Source organism: Calidris pugnax, unplaced genomic scaffold, assembly GCF_001431845.1.
Source record: "Calidris pugnax isolate Ruff unplaced genomic scaffold, ASM143184v1 scaffold103, whole genome shotgun sequence".
Classification (NCBI taxonomy): domain Eukaryota; kingdom Metazoa; phylum Chordata; class Aves; order Charadriiformes; family Scolopacidae; genus Calidris; species Calidris pugnax.
Genome location: NW_015090990.1, coordinates 20,103,566 through 20,124,933, shown reverse-complemented (window position 1 = coordinate 20,124,933; position 21,368 = coordinate 20,103,566). Strand labels below are relative to the sequence as shown.

The 21,368-nt window shown below is 39.9% G+C and overlaps 2 protein-coding genes across 3 annotated transcripts in view; one reads left to right on the top strand and one right to left on the bottom strand.

Moving 5' to 3' along the window:
* Positions 1 to 13,732: 13,732 nt before the first annotated feature.
* Positions 13,733 to 21,365, bottom strand: MSTN (myostatin). Its single transcript, XM_014954337.1, has 3 exons — positions 20,891 to 21,365; positions 18,320 to 18,693; positions 13,733 to 15,792 (listed from the first exon to the last, which is right to left on the bottom strand). Exons 1-3 carry the CDS (start codon positions 21,261 to 21,263, stop codon positions 15,412 to 15,414), a joined length of 1,128 nt encoding a protein of 375 aa, XP_014809823.1. The 5' UTR covers positions 21,264 to 21,365; the 3' UTR covers positions 13,733 to 15,411.
* The window catches only part of LOC106895165 (chromosome unknown open reading frame, human C2orf88), a 35,822-nt gene continuing 35,596 nt past the window's right edge, over positions 21,143 to 21,368 (top strand). For both annotated transcript variants that reach the window (XM_014954341.1, XM_014954340.1), the window contains exon 1: positions 21,143 to 21,230. The gene's annotated coding sequence lies outside the window, so the exon portion shown is untranslated. The remainder of the gene's footprint in view (positions 21,231 to 21,368) is intronic.

Sequence of the window (21,368 nt, the reverse complement as noted above, 5' to 3'; positions counted from 1 at the left end):
AGGTACAATATTGTAAACTATATTGATGTGGAGGGAAGAAGGAGGAAAAGGAAAAAAAAAAAAGAAAAATGTTTTAGACAGTGTATTGCAGTTTCCTACTGCCCTTGGAGCCAGTTCACCTTCTGGAATAGTACTTTCAAAAGCAAACATTGTATTTCCATTATTGGTGTATCCTCACTGAAATGCTTAAGATATTTTAAATTTCTCATTCAAGTCTATGGTAGGGAATTAATTTTTTTCTCAAAGTCATGTAGGATACTTCTGCTATAGTAATGTGTACGTTCAGTAGCGAACCTGAATTAGTCAAGAAGTATAGTGCTAGTCAGAGCTAGCAAATCTTAAATATGCTGTAGAATGCACTTTAAAAGGTGGAAAACCGATTTTTATTTCTTTAGAGTTTTCATTATTTTGCAATATCATTAAGTTACATTGCATATCGTGGTATTGCAGATATATTCTTGAGATGTTTAAGTCACTGTGCTGTATTTTACAACTTTGCTCTGGAATTTTCACGTATGCACACATCCCCACTATCATACAGGCTTTAAGAGCTGTATGCTCTTCTTGATATTTATTTTTTTTTTAGTACCAATATTACAATGCATTCTGGAAGGGTGTCCTCCACTGTCTTGAAGATAAGAAAGCTCGCTAGTTTTTGTGTTTTGCTGACGCTGCTTAAGTATTCTCAAAGTGTTCTCTCTGTTCACAGGAACTTTTCTCAATATTTCTTCTTTACTGCTTCATTTTCCCATGTATCAGCAGGAATGGAAATGTTTTGGGATGTAGTTAATTAGGATAAAATCTTCTGTATAGGCAAATACTTTCTTCAGTTTTAGGAGTGGTTTCTGGCTTGCCTACTGCAGGGCAAAAGGAGATACAGTTGTCCTGGGAAACCTCCTGAGTGTGTTGCCAGAAACTGCAGCTAGATGAGAGGCTGTTTGTCTCCCTCCAGAGTGTCACAGTCACCCCAAAAAATTGAAGTCTACAGCATGTATTAGCTTTTAACATACCTTTCACCATCCTATGGTCATGATTGTTTCAAATGTTTATATAATTTAATTGTGAAGGTAGACTTTTGCATAGTTTTGTTTTAAAAGTTAGGTGGGAATCAAAGTGTGAATTCAAGTAAGACAAAGGATGCTGCTTCTAATTTTTTAATGCTACTGATGGAGTTAAGAACAGCTGCCACAGCCAGAGGTACATTTCCAGACCTCAGCATTTCATGCAGGGTGTTCTCATAAGAGGAATGGAAAATCTTCAAAAAGACTATTTCAGTGACTGTGCTGTTGCTATAGGATTGTCATGATTTCATTTGGAGATTTTCAGTTGGAAAGAGCAGCTCTTTTACATTTAATTTCTTCATTAAGATTCTTTTCATTAGTGCCATCTTGTGATGATAGCACATATTTGTATCTGCGTGACATATTTAGAAAGGACGGACTTTCTAAATAAGTAGTTTACAAATACTCTATATATGAATCAAAACCTAGGTATGTACTGGTTTCAGTTTTCATCAGGGGAATTTTAGATTAATTGCTGGTAAAGAGAATAATATTGTTAAGTAGTTTGAATTATTTGAAATTACACCTCTGTTTCTTTGTTCAGTACTTCAGGAGGCTCTACTGTCACTGGTACAAATGATGAAGTCTGCTTTTAGCATCTGGCAATAGTCTGGAGTTTTTGAACAGTGGCACAGAAGATTGGAGGGTATCCCTTTGGTCAGGGTGCATGTATAACCCGCTCTGTGGCAATGGGAATTCATGCTCACAACGATACGAAAAGTATATCCTTGAAATATGCAACTAGTTATGTTTGTGATTCAGGATTAATCATTCTACTAATATCATATACCGATTTAGTGCAAATGTGAGTTGTGAGTGACAAATCTACATTATCAACCTTTTTTACAATACTTAACTTCAACTCTAAAATGAGTCTTTCTAATTATTTGTGTAGCACCATTCAGGGTAATGGGAACACAAATCCATTATTTTTTCCATTCTTAGAGCAAGCCCTGCATTAGCTGAGAAAAAATTCTGCAGTTCTCAAGGGGTGCTTGGTCAACAATCTCAGAATGGGGTCACTTAGTGCATTTAACAACACAAGAGTAAAACTGACAGAATTTTGCACTCTAAGGAAAATTTAATGTAAATTGTAGCTTGCTCTGGGTTGAACTCCTAGGCAGGAATGAGACTATGGAATGATGCTGATGTTTAAGTTTCATGCTAAAGCCACTTCCCCACCCAGAGGTTTATGTGCAGTCAGACTTCCCTTTAATCCCAAATATGTGACATATAAAAAAAAAAATTAAAAATATCCAACTAGAAATTTCAACTTTGAACAGCCAAATTCCACTATCTTATTAACAGCAAGAATGAGTGAAACTTCATTTATTTTTTTTTGTTAACAAGTGTACCTAAGTCAAAGGAAAGCTTGGTAAGAATGGGTATACAAAGAACTCAAACCAGAAATTTAGACGCCTGGTTTCTGAATAGAAGGTCAAATGTGTGTTTTCTTCCAATTGCCTATGTAGCTTTCTTGGTATTCCCAGCTGAATTGCTGGGATGAAATACATTTATTTGTAGTAATCTCTGTAGTGCACTAAAGCAAGCCACCGTAATGGAAATATTATCTTACATTCCACATGTATAGAATAAAAATTACTTGAGTATTTTAGCACAACTGAAATCTGGAATTTAATGCTTTCATCTCACTTATGAAATAATGGTCATGAAATCCAGATTCCAGTCTGTGATTTTGTCATTGAGTCCAAGGAGGCTTTATTCATTGTTTTATTCTTTACTTAAATACGACCATCTGGACAGACAAAAGAAGGAATCTTTCTGTAGCTTTTTCTTTTTTTATAACAATGCCAATAACTCTTCCAGTTATTCATGCTGGCCAAGTATTGCAAAAGTTCAAATATTAGAAAATTTTTAAAAAATTAAATCATTAAAAAACATAATTAGACTGAAAAAATTGAAAATGAAAAATGAAGAGAGTTTCAAAATTATTTTTTTTTTACAAAAAAAGCAGAACATTCTTTACTGTCCAAAGCCCACATAGCTTATGAGTGGGGGGCTTGTTGGAAGTCTCATGACCTAGACCACTGATGAATGGTGAGAAAAAAAATTAAAAATAGACTCAAAGAATAAAAATAGTATTCCTCGTCCTACGTGGTAAATGAGTCTGTAACGTTCTCTCCTTGCCCCATGTAATATATAATTGCTTATTCCACATTAGATAGTAGTGCTTTAATAGAATTATCCCATAGCTCGAGAGTGCATTCATCCAGGAGAAAAGAAACACAGAATTTAGAAGGCTTCCCATATGTTTAAAAAAACCACACACACCCCCTGCCCCAAAAAGCAAACAAAACACAAAACGAAAACCCAACAAAACCACAAAAAACCAACAAATAACAACAACAAAAAAACCCAAACACCAAAACCAACAGCAGCACAATACGGTTAAGTAAAAGGGAAGGAGGACCAAAAGAATTTTGTGTCATGTAGTTGTGCCTTTGTAGGACAGATTTGGTGTTAGGGTAACAAGTCTTAGGCAGTTGGGGATCCTGACTCAGAAACGTAGATGCTTGTGAGTTAGACTTAACAACCTGAAATGTCTCTTTTGAATTGGCTTTTTAAATGTTGTCAGTTTTTCAAGGTTTGGGTTGAATAGGGGATTTTCAGGGATGTCTTTTGGAAAATAATGATCCACTGTATCCCTCTCCTGTAAATTACAGTAGAGAGAGAATATGAATGCCAGGAGACTTTCAAAGATGCTGACCCATGAGTATGTCACCTTCTTAAGTCCCAGATGAAAAGTTACCAAGTTACTTATTCTCCAGAAGATCATCCTCTTTGAGATTAGTATTTGCCCGGTTTTAGAGAAACAATAATTTTTGGTGTAAGGTGGAGATCTGTTGTGATGAATTTATTATACTTTTTTCACATGAACTTCTGCATATTATCTGTAGGATGTTTGAAAACATACATTTTGTGTAGAATGTAAAATGCTTTACTGTGTTGAATACAAGAATTTAAAACCCAGATGCTTCAGTGCAGTAGGAGGACCGGTGGAACAGGGGCTTCTCAGATCCAGTAAACACTTATTTTTCTGCCATCATTTCAGTAATAATCAAAAATATTGTCAATTCAAGGTATCTGACTCTTGTTTCTATGAACAGAATCTTGATTTTTTTGCTAGAATTTCACAAGCTTTTAGGAAAGCAAGGGTTGATGAAATTGTGCTTTGCTTTGGGTTTTGGTATGGGGTTTGTTTGGTTTTTTGGTGGTTTTTTTTTTTTTCTCCTTTGTTATGATAAGTATTTGGCTTTTATAGAAGAAAATATGGCCTTGGCTGTGGGTGCCTACATATCTTCAGTAACTCTGGAAACATTTACTGAAATTCTGTAAAGTGAAGTGTGTTTAATGTTAGTATTATTACAGGCTGAATGTGGAATAAAGGTCTGATGGTGGTGAAGGTTATAGAGATGGTATGGTTAAGTGCAAGAGGTGCTTTCATGGAATGATAACTGCCTTGTTTGGCTTTCTGTTATTGTCATGGCATACTTGCATGGATGGCTGGGAGCTGCTCTGTACATCAGAACTTGATGGTTTGGCTCAAGGCAGGGTCATTCTTGAAATAATTCCCTTTATCCTTATCTGTTTCTATTTCAATTTTCCATCTTCACACTTATTTCAATTTGTTTAGCACTCTTGAGCAGGTGAAGCAGATGGAAAACAATACTCTGAAAGAGAAGGTTTTACATCATTTCACCGACTTGAAACATCAGTTCTGCCTCCTTGAGTTTGCAAAAAGGACTCGGAAATGTTTCTGCTAAAGGAACACCTGTCACAATATTGAGTCAGCTTTTTTAATTATGTGGTTGTGTTCCTTCCTGCTGTCTGCACTGGTAGTAGCAACTCTTATCTAACAGAAACGCCCCTTTCCCCACACCAGGCGGGACCGTTCCTGGGTTGTGTGGAGGTTGTCCTTGGGCATCAGTGAGCTCTCCTTGCCCCCTTTGCCTCTCAGAGCAGCTTTCCACCTGCCGACTGCTGAAACTGGTATTTTGCTGGCTTCCTGTCCCTTGCCCTGTCATCTTACAGTCACTACAACAGTTACCCTCAGTCATCACATTCCAGGTGTGAGAGGCACAGCCAGTGGAAAAATCTCTCTCATGCAGCCCATCCCACACCTGTCTCAAACATCCTCCAGAAATCTCTAGGATTGCTGTTGCCCTGCTGTGATGCCCTTCCAGCAGGTGGTGAGGTGGTTAAAGTCCCTATGTTAACCTGTGACCTTGAAGTTCCATCTTGCTCCTTAAAGGAGACTTCCTCTCTGTCATCTTACAGTCACTACAACAGTTACTCTCAGTCATCACATTCCTGTCCAGGTGTGAGAGGCACAGCCAGTGGAAAAATCTCTCTCATGCAGCCCATCCCACACCTGTCTCAAACATCCTCCAGAAATCTCTAGGATTGCTGTTGCCCTGCTGTGATGCCCTTCCAGCAGGTGGTGAGGTGGTTAAAGTCCCTATGTTAACCTGTGACCTTGAAGTTCCATCTTGCTCCTTAAAGGAGACTTCCTCATTTTGTGGTGAGATGTTCCATAACAGACGCCCACCGTGATGTCTCTCTTGTTGAGACGCATCTCTTTGACCCCAATTCTCTTTGGAGAATCCTAATTCCTCCTGCATGTTTCCCACTATGTGTGATGTCTTGTATGGGCACTGGAGATAGACCTGGTGGTTTTGCAGCTTGCTTGGAGGCAGTACCACCCCTGTGTCCATGCATACATCCTCTGTTCCTCCACTCACCCGGGGGCTCGGACTCCAGCCCTCAAATAACTTGTTTAAAACTCTGCTTACTGCTTTGCCAGCCTGCTGGCAAAGATGCTCTTGGCCACTCTGTCAGATAGATTCCACCTCTCCCCAGCAGTGCTCACCCTCAAAGAGGGTCCTGTCATCACGGAAACCAAAGCCCTGTCTCTAACCAACCATGCAGCCAGCTGCTGAGCCTCACTAATAGGAAAGGAGGCATTTACAGCAGTCTTGCTACTTCTCCCTGCCAGAAGAGAGCCTTGTTCTACCTATGTAAGCCTCATACAAGTGCAATTGTCTTTAACTGTTTAAATGAAACTTTAATAGTTTTTCTAATAAACCGTGTATCAGTTGATGTCACTTCTAGAGCCATGCAGAAACTATGTAGGTCCAGTATGTGTGGGGCAGTCAGGTCCTTGTCTGCACCTGGTGGCACATTTGGGAGTGAAGCTGGCTCTTGAGACCTGGCTGTCTTGCTCCTGAAGTACCAACCACATTGTCTTGCCTTTGTGTGTGCCTTATACAATGGGGGTAGTTTTGTGGAAGAGTGGAAAGAGCAAACCGTGATGCTTGTGATGTGTTAGATCAGCCCAAGCTGATTCAACCCCACCAGCTCTAGGGAGAGAAGCTCAAGTGCTTGGTCCTGGCCAGCTGGCTTTTGGCTGCTGCATCTCAACTATTGCTCTCACACCACATAGATTCTGCTTAGCTCAGATACAAGTGTATTGTCTATATATTCTATTTACAAGAAGCTTTAACTTTTTAGTATGAAAATACAGTATCAGGTAGGGTTGGAAGAGCTCAATCTCAACTGACACAGCATCCCACCCTCCTGTCATTGCAATGGGCAGGATGCAATATGGATAACCTACAAACTGTGGTATAAGCAAGCTGTGGGTGTACTGGAGACGTTGGTGTTTGCTGTAAACTGGTGGAGAAGATGTTGCTAAATCTCTGAGTGAGATCCATGGCAACGCTGCCAAGGAACAATTGGCTTCTGCACCAGAATTAGGGTCCGTGGGAGCGGATCTGGAAACGCCTCGCGAAGGCTGCATGGCCAAAACCGAGTAATCGCATTTTGTTGTAACTAAGCTCCTTCTTAATCACAGTTGAGAGAAATTTGTGGAACCAATTTTTGGTTCTTTTTCAGCTAAAGATCTGAAGTTGATCCATATCTAATCCAAACAACAGATACCAAGGATTGCGTTGTGCCTTCTGTAGGCATGGTTTGTTTTGAGATCCGCTCTGAAACGGAAAAAAAGAAAGAGGACTGTCATATGTGATTATGTGGTAGGAATAATTAATGCAGATCTAGTCAAATGAGATCTTGTACAATTGAGGTGGGAGATTTAATGAAGTGGGCTGTCATGGATAGCTACGGAATTCTGAAGCATTCCTAAAGGCCAGTGGTCTTAATGCAAGTACATAGATAAGGTAACAGGAGTGTCACTGTCACCATAAGAATATGGTGGGAAGAGGCACAGGTCTGTGTGGGATCTGTTATTAGACAGATACCTTGCTGCCTAAAACTGGTGCTCCAAAATAAGAACCAGTAAAAAGTAATTCACTGGTGCTTATTACCTATGATGAAATATGTAAGAATATATAAGGAAAAAGTCACCAGTGAATCTCTCATTCACCAATGGTTATGATGGAAAATGTCTTTTACTGAAAAATACCTTCCTCTCCCAATGTGTCCAAGACTGCTATTTTTAAATAAGTAAATTAATCCCTCCAGAAGTTTTCAATATGGGTAAAGCACTATAAATCTTGGGGGTTTCTCTGAATACATTTTTCCCTGGAATCTGAAAATTTGTATGTACTTTTTAAACCTTACTATTAATGTTTTCAGGAACAAAGAAGGAACTTAAAAACAAACAAACAACAAAACAAATCATAAGGAAATAGATACTTTTAATAGCAGACAAAATTTTTTACAAGAAACCTAAGATGATAGTAAGCCCAAAGGTGACTATCACTTTGTGGCAGTTAAAGTTTGAGTCTAGATCTGAGTTAGTTGATAAGGAAAGTCGAGGCAGTTGTTTAGGAACAAGGGCAAGATGCTCTTTGAAATCAGAAGAGAAATCTGTGAGGTTGCTTTAATAACATTTCCAGTTTTGAGAAGATACTGGAAATCAGAAAGAAAAAGACATCAGTACAAAAGAGTAGATTAATAGATGAGTAATCCACAAGTTATATATAAAAGCTAACAAAAAAAAAAAGGTGAGGCAATTAGAATGAGAATATTTCAGAAACAACACAGTGACCTCAAAAAGGAATATTTTGGGCAGCTGCGTTTTCTGTCTCCCTAGGAAAACAGCATTACTATAAAGGCAGTTTCCTGTCTTGAAGGGGTGCCTTTCCTCCGGAGAAGGCAGAAAAAACCTGATGCGCCAAAACCAGATTAAATAAATTTGATTAGTTTGATTTGTCAAGTTTTTGGCAACTATTGATAGACGGGGTTGTGAGGACTCAAATCCTTGACGTCTGACTGCACTTAAGTGTAGAAAGTTCTGAGGCTGTGTCTGTATATTGTGATGTCACTTCAGAGGAACGCTCCTGCACTGGGGAGAAGCCCCATTTTAATGTGTTCTTTGAGTAATTCCTGTCTAGAGGGAAAATACTCAATTCTGGTAAGGTTATGCTGCTGTTGGTTGGAGTAATCTGTGCTCTTTGGTACCTCTGGGCATACAGTGATGGGTACTGGAATGTGATGGGATTTGTTGTTCCACGCCGGGATGGGACAGCAGCCTCAGGCCAACTGAGGAGGTGACGCTTCAGCATATTGTGGCACGTGTCACCTAGAGCAGTGAAGCACCAGGCTTATTTATTTATTATTTTTTTCCCCTGGACTAGCACCTAGGCTGTGCTATCCCGCAGGGCAGCAGCGTACAGTAGGCAGCTGAGCTCAGCCCAAAGGCATGTGTTTGACGTGCCTCCCGCTCCTCCGCTGCCGCGGCCACCTGGCGCCGCGAAGCTGCAACCTGATGCTATAATGCGTGACAGCCAGGTGTTCAGTTTTGCTGTTTCATATGTCAGCTTTACCAAACCGGCTGAATAACAACGTGAAAAGCGATGACAAAAATGCTAGCAGGAGGGAGGATCGCTGTTTGACTCAAAGCAGAGTAGACCTCTCAGGTGCAGGTGCTGAAGCATAAAAGAAAGTCTTTGCTCTGCGTGCTGTTCTGTGGGATGCTTAAGGGAGAGCCTTGTTCCAGGGTGCTTTATGACATTTGGCTTTGCAGTGCTATCTGCCTAATACTGTTCCTTGGTTGGGAAGGTAATTGCTCCTCTCCTCGGTGAAAAACTAAGGAGTGAAAGAAAAATCTTGACTGTATTTCTGCAGGAGGAGTTTATTAATTGAATAATCTTAACTGCAAAATATCAGCAATTATGTTTTGGATTGCTACGTATTCAGATTATGATGCAACAGATTAAAAGTTAGATTTGCTTTAAAACATCTTTTAATCTTGGCAAAGAACAAACTTTTTCAGTTTAAGTATTTTTGTGGTAGAGGAAGTCAAAGTTTAGCAAATGCCTTCAGCGTATCATCCCTGATTTGGAAAGATAAAAGCTGTCTTGCTTACATCCCATCAAATTATTTAACTCTTTTAAATTTCAGGGGATTTATATTATGCTCAGTTCCTTGAAATACATAGAAGCAGACCGTCCCTTGCACATGACTGGTTAACAAAACACATGCCTTGTCTGAGTTTTGTGGAAGCTCTCCCCCAAGTGATGCCTCCATAATGCTTTCCAGGGTACTCTTCCCACACCAGTGTCATCTTTAAGGACTCTTGTTAATTTTACTGGTGAAACATGGAACATAAGGTGCGTTTCCTGCCAAAACCGAGCATTATTATGCTTTCCTGCCTAACCAGATCTCACCCAAAGGTGGTACAGCATTCATCAGGAGTAACAGGAAAGATAGTGCTGGGCCAGGGCTTGTCCCTCTGCCTTTACACAAACAGGATTCATTTGAGCTGAATCCTTTGAGCTCTTGAAGAGGGATTGGCTTTACTTTTACAGATTCAAGGTAGTATGATAAATACAGTGGAAAAGCAACAGGTTTGACATTAAACTTATATATTGACTTGTAAGTGAAAGACATTTTTATAGGGAGAAAAGGTAATAGTTTTTAGGGTCACTGGTTACTTTGGATGCATAATTAGGCTTAGAGCACAAATAGCCTCTAGGTTAAGAACTGATGCATCACAAGTTGCCTTGTGGACACTAAGCTATTTTATTTTCTCTGGAAACTACTTTGAAAGCATGCCTAGTGTGAATTTTGTCCACTTCTGAAGAAAAGGAGTCTTTTTTTTTCCTGCAGCTTCAGAAAGCTTTAACAGTCGAGGCTGGTGAAAGTCAGCCAGATAAGCACCCACAGTGCTGTAAAGATCATTGCTGATCTTGTCACCTCATCTGCAGAGAGATTCAAGGCTTCTTGTTATCTGTACTGAAAAACAGACAGCAGAATATCCACTGTAATAGTTCTTCATACCTCAATTCACCCTGTCCAGCTATCCAGGAGAATTATTCTGCTTTATTTATCAATACCCTCAGAAATTAATTGCAGTAGTTTACTGTTGAATGAACTGTACTTTTGCACTTCTCCATTGCTTTTTTTCCACAAGATTGTTTCAGCAGATGCCATCACTACCACTTATTTGGTGATTATTTAGAAAAGGCTAAGAGTGAACAGAGCTGCACTTCTTGCTTGTTCAAATTCCCAAGTTGGCCTGTAGCCCTAACTTCTTCCTTTGGATGATGTCAGGGTTTTTATAAACTGAAGATAAGAACGAATTGGCACTTTAGAGTTTCCATGGTTTGTTAACATCTTATTTATATGGATTCAAACATGCTACATGTGCATTTCAAGGGAGAGTTACAGTCTCAGTGCTTGCAGGGGAAGATTACATCCAGAAGCAGATGAGGTCGTGTTAGTAATTTACCGAGTGTTTCTTTGCCACGTGTCTTGGCATTAAATCAATGTATAGATAGATACTTGCAGTGTTAAGAGATGTAGTGTTGCTGTAGGTAACATTGTTGGGATGAAGCTAAAGTGCGAGCACACGGCTAACTTGGATCATTTAAAACAGATAACTAAGGTCCTTCATTTTTGCTGAAATACATAGGTACAGTGTTATTTTGAAATAAACCTGTCACATAAGTTTAGTGTCTTCCATAAGGGATCTCTTAACTTTTTAAATTATTATTGACTAAATTTGTAAGTGGAGGTGGGATCATTTGATTACGTTTGTCCAGTACTTCACATTATAGTACTCTGCTTTGTCTTGCTGTAACTTTAACAAAATGTAACTGCCCGGACTGAACTGTCCAAGCTTAGTCTCAGGCTGATTTCTTTTCTAAGACATTTAGCCAAAAGAGCTCGGTCTCATCCAAGAATGAGTCAATTCAATAATCTCCTTGATTAAAAAAGAAACCACCCAAAAAATCCTACAAAAAAGTCCCAGAACTCCAATGAACAACCACAACCCCCAAACTGAGACTCTGCAGAATTCAGGAAAGCTACTTAAAACTGTGACTGGATTTGGCCTTTAGTCATTCCTTTGAAATCTGCTCATAATTAACAGAAGAGTACATCTGTGAAAAATTGCAGTTCACATATGCTTAGTGGTGCTGACTCCTGTGTCAGCTGCGAAATTCCCCAAAGGCCCCATTTGAGCATATTGCAGGATTCTCCCCCAAACCGCAGCTTTCAGCAGCAGCAGGATGGGTTGGAGCTGGTTAACGGGCAGGGGGGCAACACTGCAAGGGGGTCTGTGGGGCAGAGCGTGGAGCGGGCAGTGAGCTGGGGGTGGATGTGGACCTGGGGTGGGCTGGCATGGGATGGGGGCAGTGATGGTGCCTCTGTACTCCGCACTGGTGAGGCCTCACCTCGAGTGCTGTGTTCAGTTCTGGGCCCCTCACCACAGGAAGGACATTGAAGTGCTAGAGCCTGTCCGGAGGAGAGCCACCAAGCTGGTGAGGGGTCTAGGGAACAAGTCATACGAGGAGAGGCTGAGGGAACTGGGCATGTTTAGTTTGGAGAAGAGGAAGCTGAGGGGAGACCTCATTGCCCTCTACATCTACCTGAAAGGAGGCTGTAGAGAGGTGGGGGTTGGCCTCTTCTCCCAAGGGAATAATGACAGGACCAGAGCAAATGGTCTGAAGTTGTGGCAGGGGAGGTTTAGATTAGATATTAGGAAGAATTACTTTACTGAGAGAGTGGTCAGGCCTTGGAACGGCCTACCCAGGGAGGCGGTGGAGTCGCCATCCCTGGAGGTATTTAAGAAATGTGTAGATGTGGCACTTCAGGGCATGCTCTAGTGCCTGAGATTGTTGGGTTGTGTCTGTTTGTGGGGTTTTTTGGTGTGGGTTTTCTTTTTTTTGTAGTTTTTTGGGGTTTTTTTGTGATTGGACTTGACGATATCAAAAGTCCCTTCCAACCATGAAGACTCTGCGGTGCTGTGAAAAATGGGGGCACTTGAATGCTGCCTTGGAAAGCTGGATTCTACCTGTGTTGTTCCTATGGGGTTTTTATGATGCCAGGCGAGGAAATGAGACTGTTTATGTCTCGGAAATTACCTCCCACTGCCTATTTTCATCTTTCTGGGTACGCAGCTTGAGAGTGAGATCTGAGCAGTACACAAAGTACTCATGGATGCTGCTGAAGTCTCTAGGACCCGAGCCTTGGAAGTATAAGGATGTAGCGATAAGAACTGAATGAACCATTGACATCTTGAATTAATTGCCAATAGACACATTGATTATGAGTCATTTGGCAGCTAAAATCAACAAGAAAAAAGTCCCACGCATGTTCCTTAAGTAGCCACTTGTGTGTGAGGTCAATATTAAAATCATTGGAGCCAGGACTGTTCTGCAATAATTTCAAGTTTGTCAAAATATGAAGGGCACATACTGCATAAAATTTCCATGGAATAAATTTATCTGAATGTCAAGATAGGACGCTGATTGTAGTATACACTTCTGGGAATTTGTATTATTTCTTTACTCATTTTTGGTTTATTTATTATTTGATACCAGCAAAAAAAATCCCATCACTTGTGCACTGCATTTGTGCAGGGTACAGATATTACTAGGCAGCTAATTATGTCGCTTATGTGGGGGAAAAATAATCATGCAGGTGGCGTGGCAGGACTTTGGTGCAGGCTGGGAATATATTTCATTTGCTCTTAACTCCAGAATCCATGGTGCTGCATCTCTGTGGCTGTGGCCATATGAACTGACCCAATTAAAGCTAGTGAAGATCTAACTCCACGGTGTACAATGCAAGTTCACGTGCAGTCTCCAAACAGTTGAAGAGGCTTTGGGTATGCCTCGTGCAGAGATACTATTCATAGTCCACATGAGCAGGATGGGACTGTCTAATGCCTGAATGTCACGAGTTAAAAGTCAAAGGGCAAAACATTGGTCTGCCTTAAAGCCAGTGGAAATTTAACTTGGACAAACCCGGGTTTTCTCCCTAAATACTGAAACCTTTGTATTTGGAGAGGAAGGAATCAAGTTGCACTTTACCTTTTTGTGGCTTCCCCAAGACTCCAAATCCTAAGCATTTTTAAATTATCTTTTATTTACTCTGATTGCGTTTTGTGAGAAACTAAATTGAAAGTGTATTTAAGGGCCCCAGAGACCTGCTCTGATGAACTCCATCAGGAGAAGCTGAACATCTGCTTGATGCTCAGACACGGCTTTAGCAGAACTCTTAATCATTCAAAAGAAATTGTAGAAAATATGTTTGCTTTTCAGTTTCAAACCTCAAAACTCAAACTTCAAATTTTAATGTCCTTACGTACAAATAAAAAAAAAAAGTAGAAAACTCAATACAAAATAGTAATAACCTAGGCAGAAAATATGTAAAAAGAAGGGAAAGAAAATCAAGCGTTTTTGAAGTTTCAGGGTGTTTTTACACAAAGGAAAATTCAAAACTGAATTCTAGAATATAAGAAAATGTGTATCATACTAACATGAAGTTGTTTTAACAGTGATTGTGTTGTCTTAACACCTTTTTTATCAGTTGTATTTCACATGTGAAATGAAATGGACTTTATAGTAAATAGATTTTTTAATTTCAATTAACAATTTTTTACCATAAGGAAAATGTACAGAATTTGTGTGGGAATCCATGTCCTATGTTTACTCACATAAAGATAATACTTTGCTGCAAACTTTTAAATATAATAAAATGCATTTAATAGCAATCTTTTGTGGTATCATCATTATTTATGGACATAACATTCGAAGTACAGAAATCAAGTTGTGGATCAAAATGACCATAAAAACAGTAACCCAAAGAACTTTATAAACATGTCAACACCCATCATTTATCACTGATGGCTCATATCAATGTAAAAAACATATAAAATGTAGTATAATTCTCAACATACGGTTTGCTTTGTTGCATTGTTCCTACATGTTTTGTGTTAAATCCAGGAAATTATATTATGAAGAGCATATTGGTTTTGTTTATTAAACTGAAGTACAGGTTAAAGTAATTCTTTTCTTGCGATGAACATATACCAACAGTGATTAAAAAATAAACATTTATTTACAAAATATTGATGCATACATATTACACAAGTCAGTTATATCAAAGTGGTTTTTAAAACAATATCTGTAGCAACCAACTATTTGCATTGGTTTATCATAGTGCAAATGGTAATGTTGCAAAGGCAGGTTATAATGTGGGATTATGATTTTAATTCTAGCCTTCTCTGCTGCCTTTTGTTTTACTACGTCTAGAAAACTATCCCTTTTCATTTAAAAAATATCTATTTCTTGCGAATGTTGAATAGTGTACCTGAGGATAGGGCAAATTCATTATTATTCTAAATTCTTTCACTTAGATAACTGTCTCTCGATTTACTCAGCCTGCTTACGTAGCACCATTGCCATTGATTACTAACATACTAATGAGAAAAAGGAATGGAAACACGCTAAATACACTATGCCATCTCTAATTTCAGGATTTGTCCATTTATGTGGAATTTCATCTGATACATTTCACAATTCTGCACTATATATTCAAGTGTTTAAGGATGATTCTGGTGATATTGTGTAGTGGTGTATATGTTACCAGTATATAGTTTCCTGTAAATACAATAATAAGTGAAGCTGTGAAGAAATGGAGTTAAAAGCCCGCTCCTTCCGTCCTCAGGTGAGAAGGAGCTTGCTTTTAATTACCAAGGTGTATTGAAACCTGCATGTAAATTTGCGCCTGAATGACTGAACATTGATTCCCTCACAATGTAAGAACTTCATGTATTGAATCCGATGATTTTGATTGTAGCTTTTCTTTTTCACTGGTGCAAAGCCAGCCGTTAGGTAACTCTATTGTCCTTTCGTTCACATTCTGTAGCTGGTGCTGCACTAAACCTGTACGATAGCTTATCATACAGCACGTAGGATGTCGGCAATGCCTAGCGTACGTAACTTCACAGTTTCAAAGACCGGTAAGGGTATAGGTATAACTTTTTTTTTTCTCTTTTTTTTCTTTTTTTTTTTTCTTCTTTTTTCTCTCGGTAGCTTCCACAAGTGACGAAGTGGTGGATCTCACGATGATCTCAGGAGCACCCGCAGCGATCTACAACCATGGCTGGTATCTTGCCGTATATTATTTGTTCTTTCCCGTTGAAGTACAGCATGTTTATGGGGGACATCTTGGTGGGCGTGCAGCAAGGGCCTGCCGAACCGCGGGGGTTTGCTTGGTGCACGAGGTGAGTGTGCGGGTATTTTTGTAAAAATACAAATTCGCATTCTCCGGAGCAGTAATTGGCTTTGTATCTTTTAGGGGCGATAATCCAATCCCATCCGAAAGCCTCAAAATCCACCGTCAGTGGGTAGCGACAACATCGGGATTCTGTCGAGTGCTCATCGCAGTCGAGGCCAAAATCTCTGCGGGACCGTTTCGGGGTGTCTGTAACTCTGACCTCTAAAAATGGGTTCTGTGAGGAGAGGAGAAGGGATCAGAAGCATTACTGAGGTAAACCAAAGTTCAGTAAAAACATGCAAATAGATAATATCTCAGACAGATGTGTCAATTTAATATCCTCAAATATTTTTTGCAAACAACACTTTGTCCTTCTGCAAATCTCTGCTACAGTTGATCCCTGCTCAAGGATTATTCCTCTTTGTCATGTTGAAACCAGCATTTCCCTCCTGTTTCTCTATAAAGAGCTTTAATTTCTAAGTATCTCTTTCTGAAATCACCATCATCTCACTGTTAGCACCATTTCTGTTAACTGCTGAAAGGTATCAGAAATTTGGAGGATGCTGGATTTTTACTTTTGGTGTGAGATTTGTTTGTTTTAAACACCGTAATAAGAGCTACTTTTTTGTTTTCGTTTGGTTCTGGTTTTGTTTCCTCCTGTGGAAGAACTCCCAAAAGGAAACAACTCCAAAAACTTTTCAACGGCAGGACCGACTGGTGTTGGTCTCCCTTTGTGAGTCCTTCTCAAGTTCCCTCCACTGAGGTCGCATTCAGTTCAGGCTTTCTGGGTATTTAGGAAGGCTTCTTGTCCAGACCAAGGAGGAGAAAAAACACTCCATAACTGCTGTCATTCTTGAATGGCTGCAATGGCAGTAGAAACAAGTGTTTCACCTGCTGGTACAGGTTGCTTTTACTTCACAGCTTTCCCTCCTGCCAGAGGGCTGAATTTGCCATACTGAGTCTGGAGGAGCAGCTAATATTTTGACTCCTGAAAGAGCCCGGGGGCCAGGAATGTACTTTTGGCAGACCTGTGAGCCACGTGCTTCCTAGAGAAGGTGTGTTTCCACAGTTGCCAACTGAGGATAGAATGAAATTACAACCTTCGCAATCACGAGTTTGAAGAAGTTCCCAAGGTTTCCTCCCTTCCACTCACTGGTTTCAACCCCACGTGCCAGTTTGGCACTGAATGGGTTGTCCTGTGAAGGAAGACCGTTCCTTTGGAGTAAATAGCATCCCAGCTAAGTTTGTTACAGAGATTTGTCCCTTCCAAGATACCCGCCTTTACGGCTGCAAGTTGTCCAGCTGCTGGAGATGCTCCTCCCGAAAGTAAATGATATGGGGAGGGGCTTGGTGAGAGGAGCATCCCTGTACTGGGAGCTGCTGGAGAAGATAGGAGCTGGAGGGAAGAGAAATTTCTTCTCCCATTACCAGCTGTGCATCTAACCCTGCCCTACTGCTGAATTGGTTTGTTTTTACAGATGAGGGTAACCGTGGGTTATCCACATGTGTGAAAACACAGTGTTTGGTATTGGAATGGATGGAGGGGGTGAGGACGTTCACGGATTTGACAGAGTTGGAAGGACTTGTAGAGATCATCTAGTCCAACTCCCCTGCTAAAGCAGGATTGCCCAGAGCACATTACTCAGGATGTTTCTTATCATTATATCCAGCTGGCCTGTTTCAAGTGTGGGAGATCCACATCTATACTGGATCTACAATTAAGATATCAGAGCATTTTTCTTTAAGTTCTTTTAACTGCATTATACTGCTATGAAGTTAAACATTACATAGCTACATAAACGCAGTTGGACTCGATGATCTTAAAGATCTTTTCCAACATAAATGATTCTGTGAATCTGTGATATACAGACTGATTTGCTGCATAGAAGTAAAAATAAAATAGTATTATTTATACTTTATTCAAAAGGAGGGATTTCTTGGTTGTGATTGTTTCACCTGCAAGAGGTTCAGGAATGTTTATAAGTTGTAGAGGATTAGTGATTTGCAGAAACAGATAACAAGGAAAATGCTGTAGCTTAACTGGTACACTTCAGATTTAATTTGTTCATCTATACTTACAAAAAGAAACCAGATAGTTATTTTATGCTCTTTCTCTTCATTACGACCCATTTATTGTATCAAGCAGAATTTCACTATTCAAACATTTCTAATAGGTGGAACAATGCACTCTGTCACATTATCACTCTATCGCATGCACTCTGTCTACTGAAAGGTACACAACGTTAGGAAGAAGATCTGTTCTCACATTCATTAGCATAGATAATTCTTGTTGTTGTTAATAGAAAATATACCCATAAAGATTAGGGAGAAACTCCCTCACAGTTTGAATGCAAAAAACTTTCTCAGTGCTATCAGAGGCAGCTTTCCTATCAACGAAATAATCCGACTGGTCTTTTTAGATGTACTGCTTATTAAACAGTATTTGCTCTCAAATTTGAAAACAAGGTTACTTTTGATAGTACAAGCCATCAATAACTACCAAAACATTTTCCAGTTAATGCCTCTCATCATCTTACTCTGAAGTACTGCAATTTGTTGCAATTTTTCAAACAGGGAAACAGAGGCACAGGAATGCTATTGATTTTGACATGATCAGAGAGCAAAGAATGGAAGATTTGGCTATACAGAATTTGTACCTTCCATTCCCTAAACAATGCTTCCATTTTATCCTTAAAATACAACTTAAATGCTTTTCAATAAAATGCAAGACATTTAAATGGGATTTTTCTAAATGAACTTACCAGTCCATCTTCACCTGGTCCTGGGAAAGTTACAGCAAGATCTCGTCCATTCTCATCAAAAGCTTTTATTTCGATGCCTAAATTGGATTCAGGCTGTTTGAGCCAATTTTGCAACACTGTCTTCACATCAATACTCTGCCAAATACCAGTGCCTGGGTTCATGTCAAGTTTCAAAGATCGAATTCCAGTGTATCTTGTACCGTCTTTCATGGGTTTAATAAGTCTCAGGATCTGCACAAACACCGTTGTAGGTTTTTGGACTTGCCTCAAGTATATCCACAATTGTGCCTTTACTACTTTGTTATATTGTATTTTAGAGCTAAACTTAAAGAAGCAACATTTTGGTTTTCCCTCCATTTGTACAAGAAAATCAGCTATAAATGAATGGAAAGAACAGATTACTGGACAGGGAACAAAAAGAAATATGCATATATAAACCCGATTATTTTTTTTTTTTCAGACTGTGTAGGAAGACTTACAATAGGCTATAAACAGTACCAGTAACAAAGTGAATTTAACATAGTTCATTTTCTGTGCTTTATGCTCTAAGCAAATGTAATGGATGTAAACAAAATCATTATACTATCACCTAAAAGTAACATCATGTGAAAAGGAACCGATGATTGTTTTGTAAACGGGGTAAAATGAGGTTTGGCTAATCATTTTCTAAGTAATTCTAGTTGCTGCTCTTGTAGGCTTGTGTAGGCTAAGGGGAGCAGAGGTGTGCTCAGGCTGAAGCTCAGAAATGATGGGCAATCAGAAGAAGATGCACGCTGTGGGGGACCTTTGCAGTCCTCAGTGTGCTCAGGGCTCTGCCCAGTGGTACCAGTGCTGTGGGCTGACCTGTACAGCTGCAAAATAGCCTCTTTTCCAAAGAAAAACTACCTGGGGAGGGGGCACAGCCTGTCCGACTTCACAGTGAGTACTGCCAACTCACTCTGGGCAGTTATCTCCTGATTAAAAGTTATCTCCTTGAAAAAGCATGCAGAATAGCAACTTGGCATAATCTGACTCAACATGGATGTGGTGATCCAGCTATTTCTAATTTACTAAATAGCCTTAGTGGCACCACATCGTACAAAAAGAGGCAGCCATTGGCAAAGTACCTGACCATTTTAATTTCTTTTCTCACTGGAAAAACAAATCATTAAAAGAGTATCGATCTAAGGATCATTTTGTTTTCTTCTCATTGGAACAATATTATAGGAAAGTCACGTGGAGTGCTGCGTTCCTCCTTCCTGCAGGCTACGATGCAGCTGTCATACCTACTCATGGCAATATCCTCCCATGCCAGGATAAAATGGGTAATACTAATCTTAAATGGTGCAGGGCTTTGACATTCATAAATCTCACCACTTAAGATACCTGTCTCTTTAGTGCGTCTAAAATAGTTCAAGGGCTTTTTATAAAAAGTAGGAAACGAACTTGGAGCGACAAAGTACAACAACTTTTCTTCAGTCATTGCAATTTATATAGCAGTTTAATTAAAAATAGTTAAAAAGCCTTGGACGCAGTAGGCTGGAATAAAACTGCTGGCAGACCCTCAGTTTTGTGATAAGGCTGCAGTAATATATTGCTATTAAGTGCCCATTCATTTAATACATTAAAAAAATTCACAGATAAAGCTACTTTTTCATCAATGCTTACATTTTTAGCTGGCCAGAGCAGCTGATATATTATTCTAGTATGTGTATTGCAATGACATCTGTAACTTCTAACATGCCTTGTATGTCCTGTCATCTTTTTCCCTTTTGACATCATATTCGTAAGTGTTATTTAAAAAACCAGCTGCCATAGCCAAATACTTTAGCTGATGAAGAACATAAGATACTATAGTATTAGCCATGCAAAAGATACTTGATAGGAGCCATAGCAGATGTTTAGCACTCAGAAGATAACTCAGAATCTGCTCATTCAGTAAATGCCTTCATTCTTCCTTGGCACGACTACTGGAGCTGATTGCTGTAGCATGGACATTTTAACATTTAAATCCGTTACACACATATTTGCTTTAAATATATAGTTTTAACCGGGAGGTAGGTGGTGCTAGTTTGTGGGATCAGCAAAGAAGCAGGAATTTAACTCTCTACTTGCACTTGCTGTAACGTGTTGCATTTAGGCAGGTCTAGTGCTCTGAGCTGCATTTCTGCTGATTTCTGTTGCTTCTAAAAACACCGGCCGGTGAAACCTCCCTCAGGAAAAATAGAGTTCTCTCGTTATCTGCGCTCGTGCTTTGTATCTGCGCTAGGAAATGCCCTGCGCGCTGCAGATAACGGAGTCAACTAAACTGCAGATCTCCCTTTGCTCTCTCAGGCAGTGGGCAAATCCTAAGTGCTAGAGGGCATACGCGTTATAGGGAACCGAAAACCGAACAGTAAAACAAAGGATCGCACCACGGTCATCTGAACCTGGCTCGAATTCTTTAGAAATAACGCTCTCCTCCCTCCCCTCTAGCAGACTTCAGCCAGCAGCCTGTTGGGAGAGCCCGAGGAGGAGTTGCGTGGCTTCTACAGCAGGGAGACAACTCTCTCGGAGGAGCGGTGGGAGGTGAAAGCAGCACGGGTTACTTACACTCCGTAGGCATTGTGATAATCGTTTCGGTGGTGGCATGATAGTCATCGTCTTCCAAAGAGCCATCGCTACTGTCGTCTCTCTGGACGTCGTATTGATCAATCAGTTCCTGCAGCGGAGGAGCTTTGGGCAAAAGTTGTTTAATAACATCCCTGCTAATGTTAGGAGCTTGTTCCAGACGCAGTTTGCTGAGGATTTGAATTTTTATGGCTTCTATTCTGGAAGATTTTGTATTCTGTCTCCACGTACAAGCATTGCACAGTCCGTCCTTTTCGGCGTTCTCTGTGGGCTGACTACTGTCATCAAGAGCCACCGGATCGACTGAAATCAGCATGAACAGGTAAATATAAACATAGATCGCTAGCTTTTGCATGATCTCACATTCAGTGCAGCTTTTTTTCCTTTTCTTTTTTCCCCCTTTTTTTTTTTTTTTTCCTTTTCCCCCCTCCCCTTTCCCTTTTCCCTTTAGTACTAAACA

What these genes read in the sequence shown, in the direction of transcription:
- MSTN (XM_014954337.1), bottom strand. Translation starts at nt 21,263, where the DNA reads ATGCAAAAGCTAGCGATCTATGTTTATATTTACCTGTTCATGCTGATT. An exon ending in TATCACAATGCCTACGGAGT is followed by an intron (nt 18,694 to 20,890) that starts GTAAGTAACCCG and finishes ATTCATTTATAG; the next exon opens with CTGATTTTCTTGTACAAATG. An exon ending in GACCAGGTGAAGATGGACTG is followed by an intron (nt 15,793 to 18,319) that starts GTAAGTTCATTT and finishes CTCTCCTCACAG; the next exon opens with AACCCATTTTTAGAGGTCAG.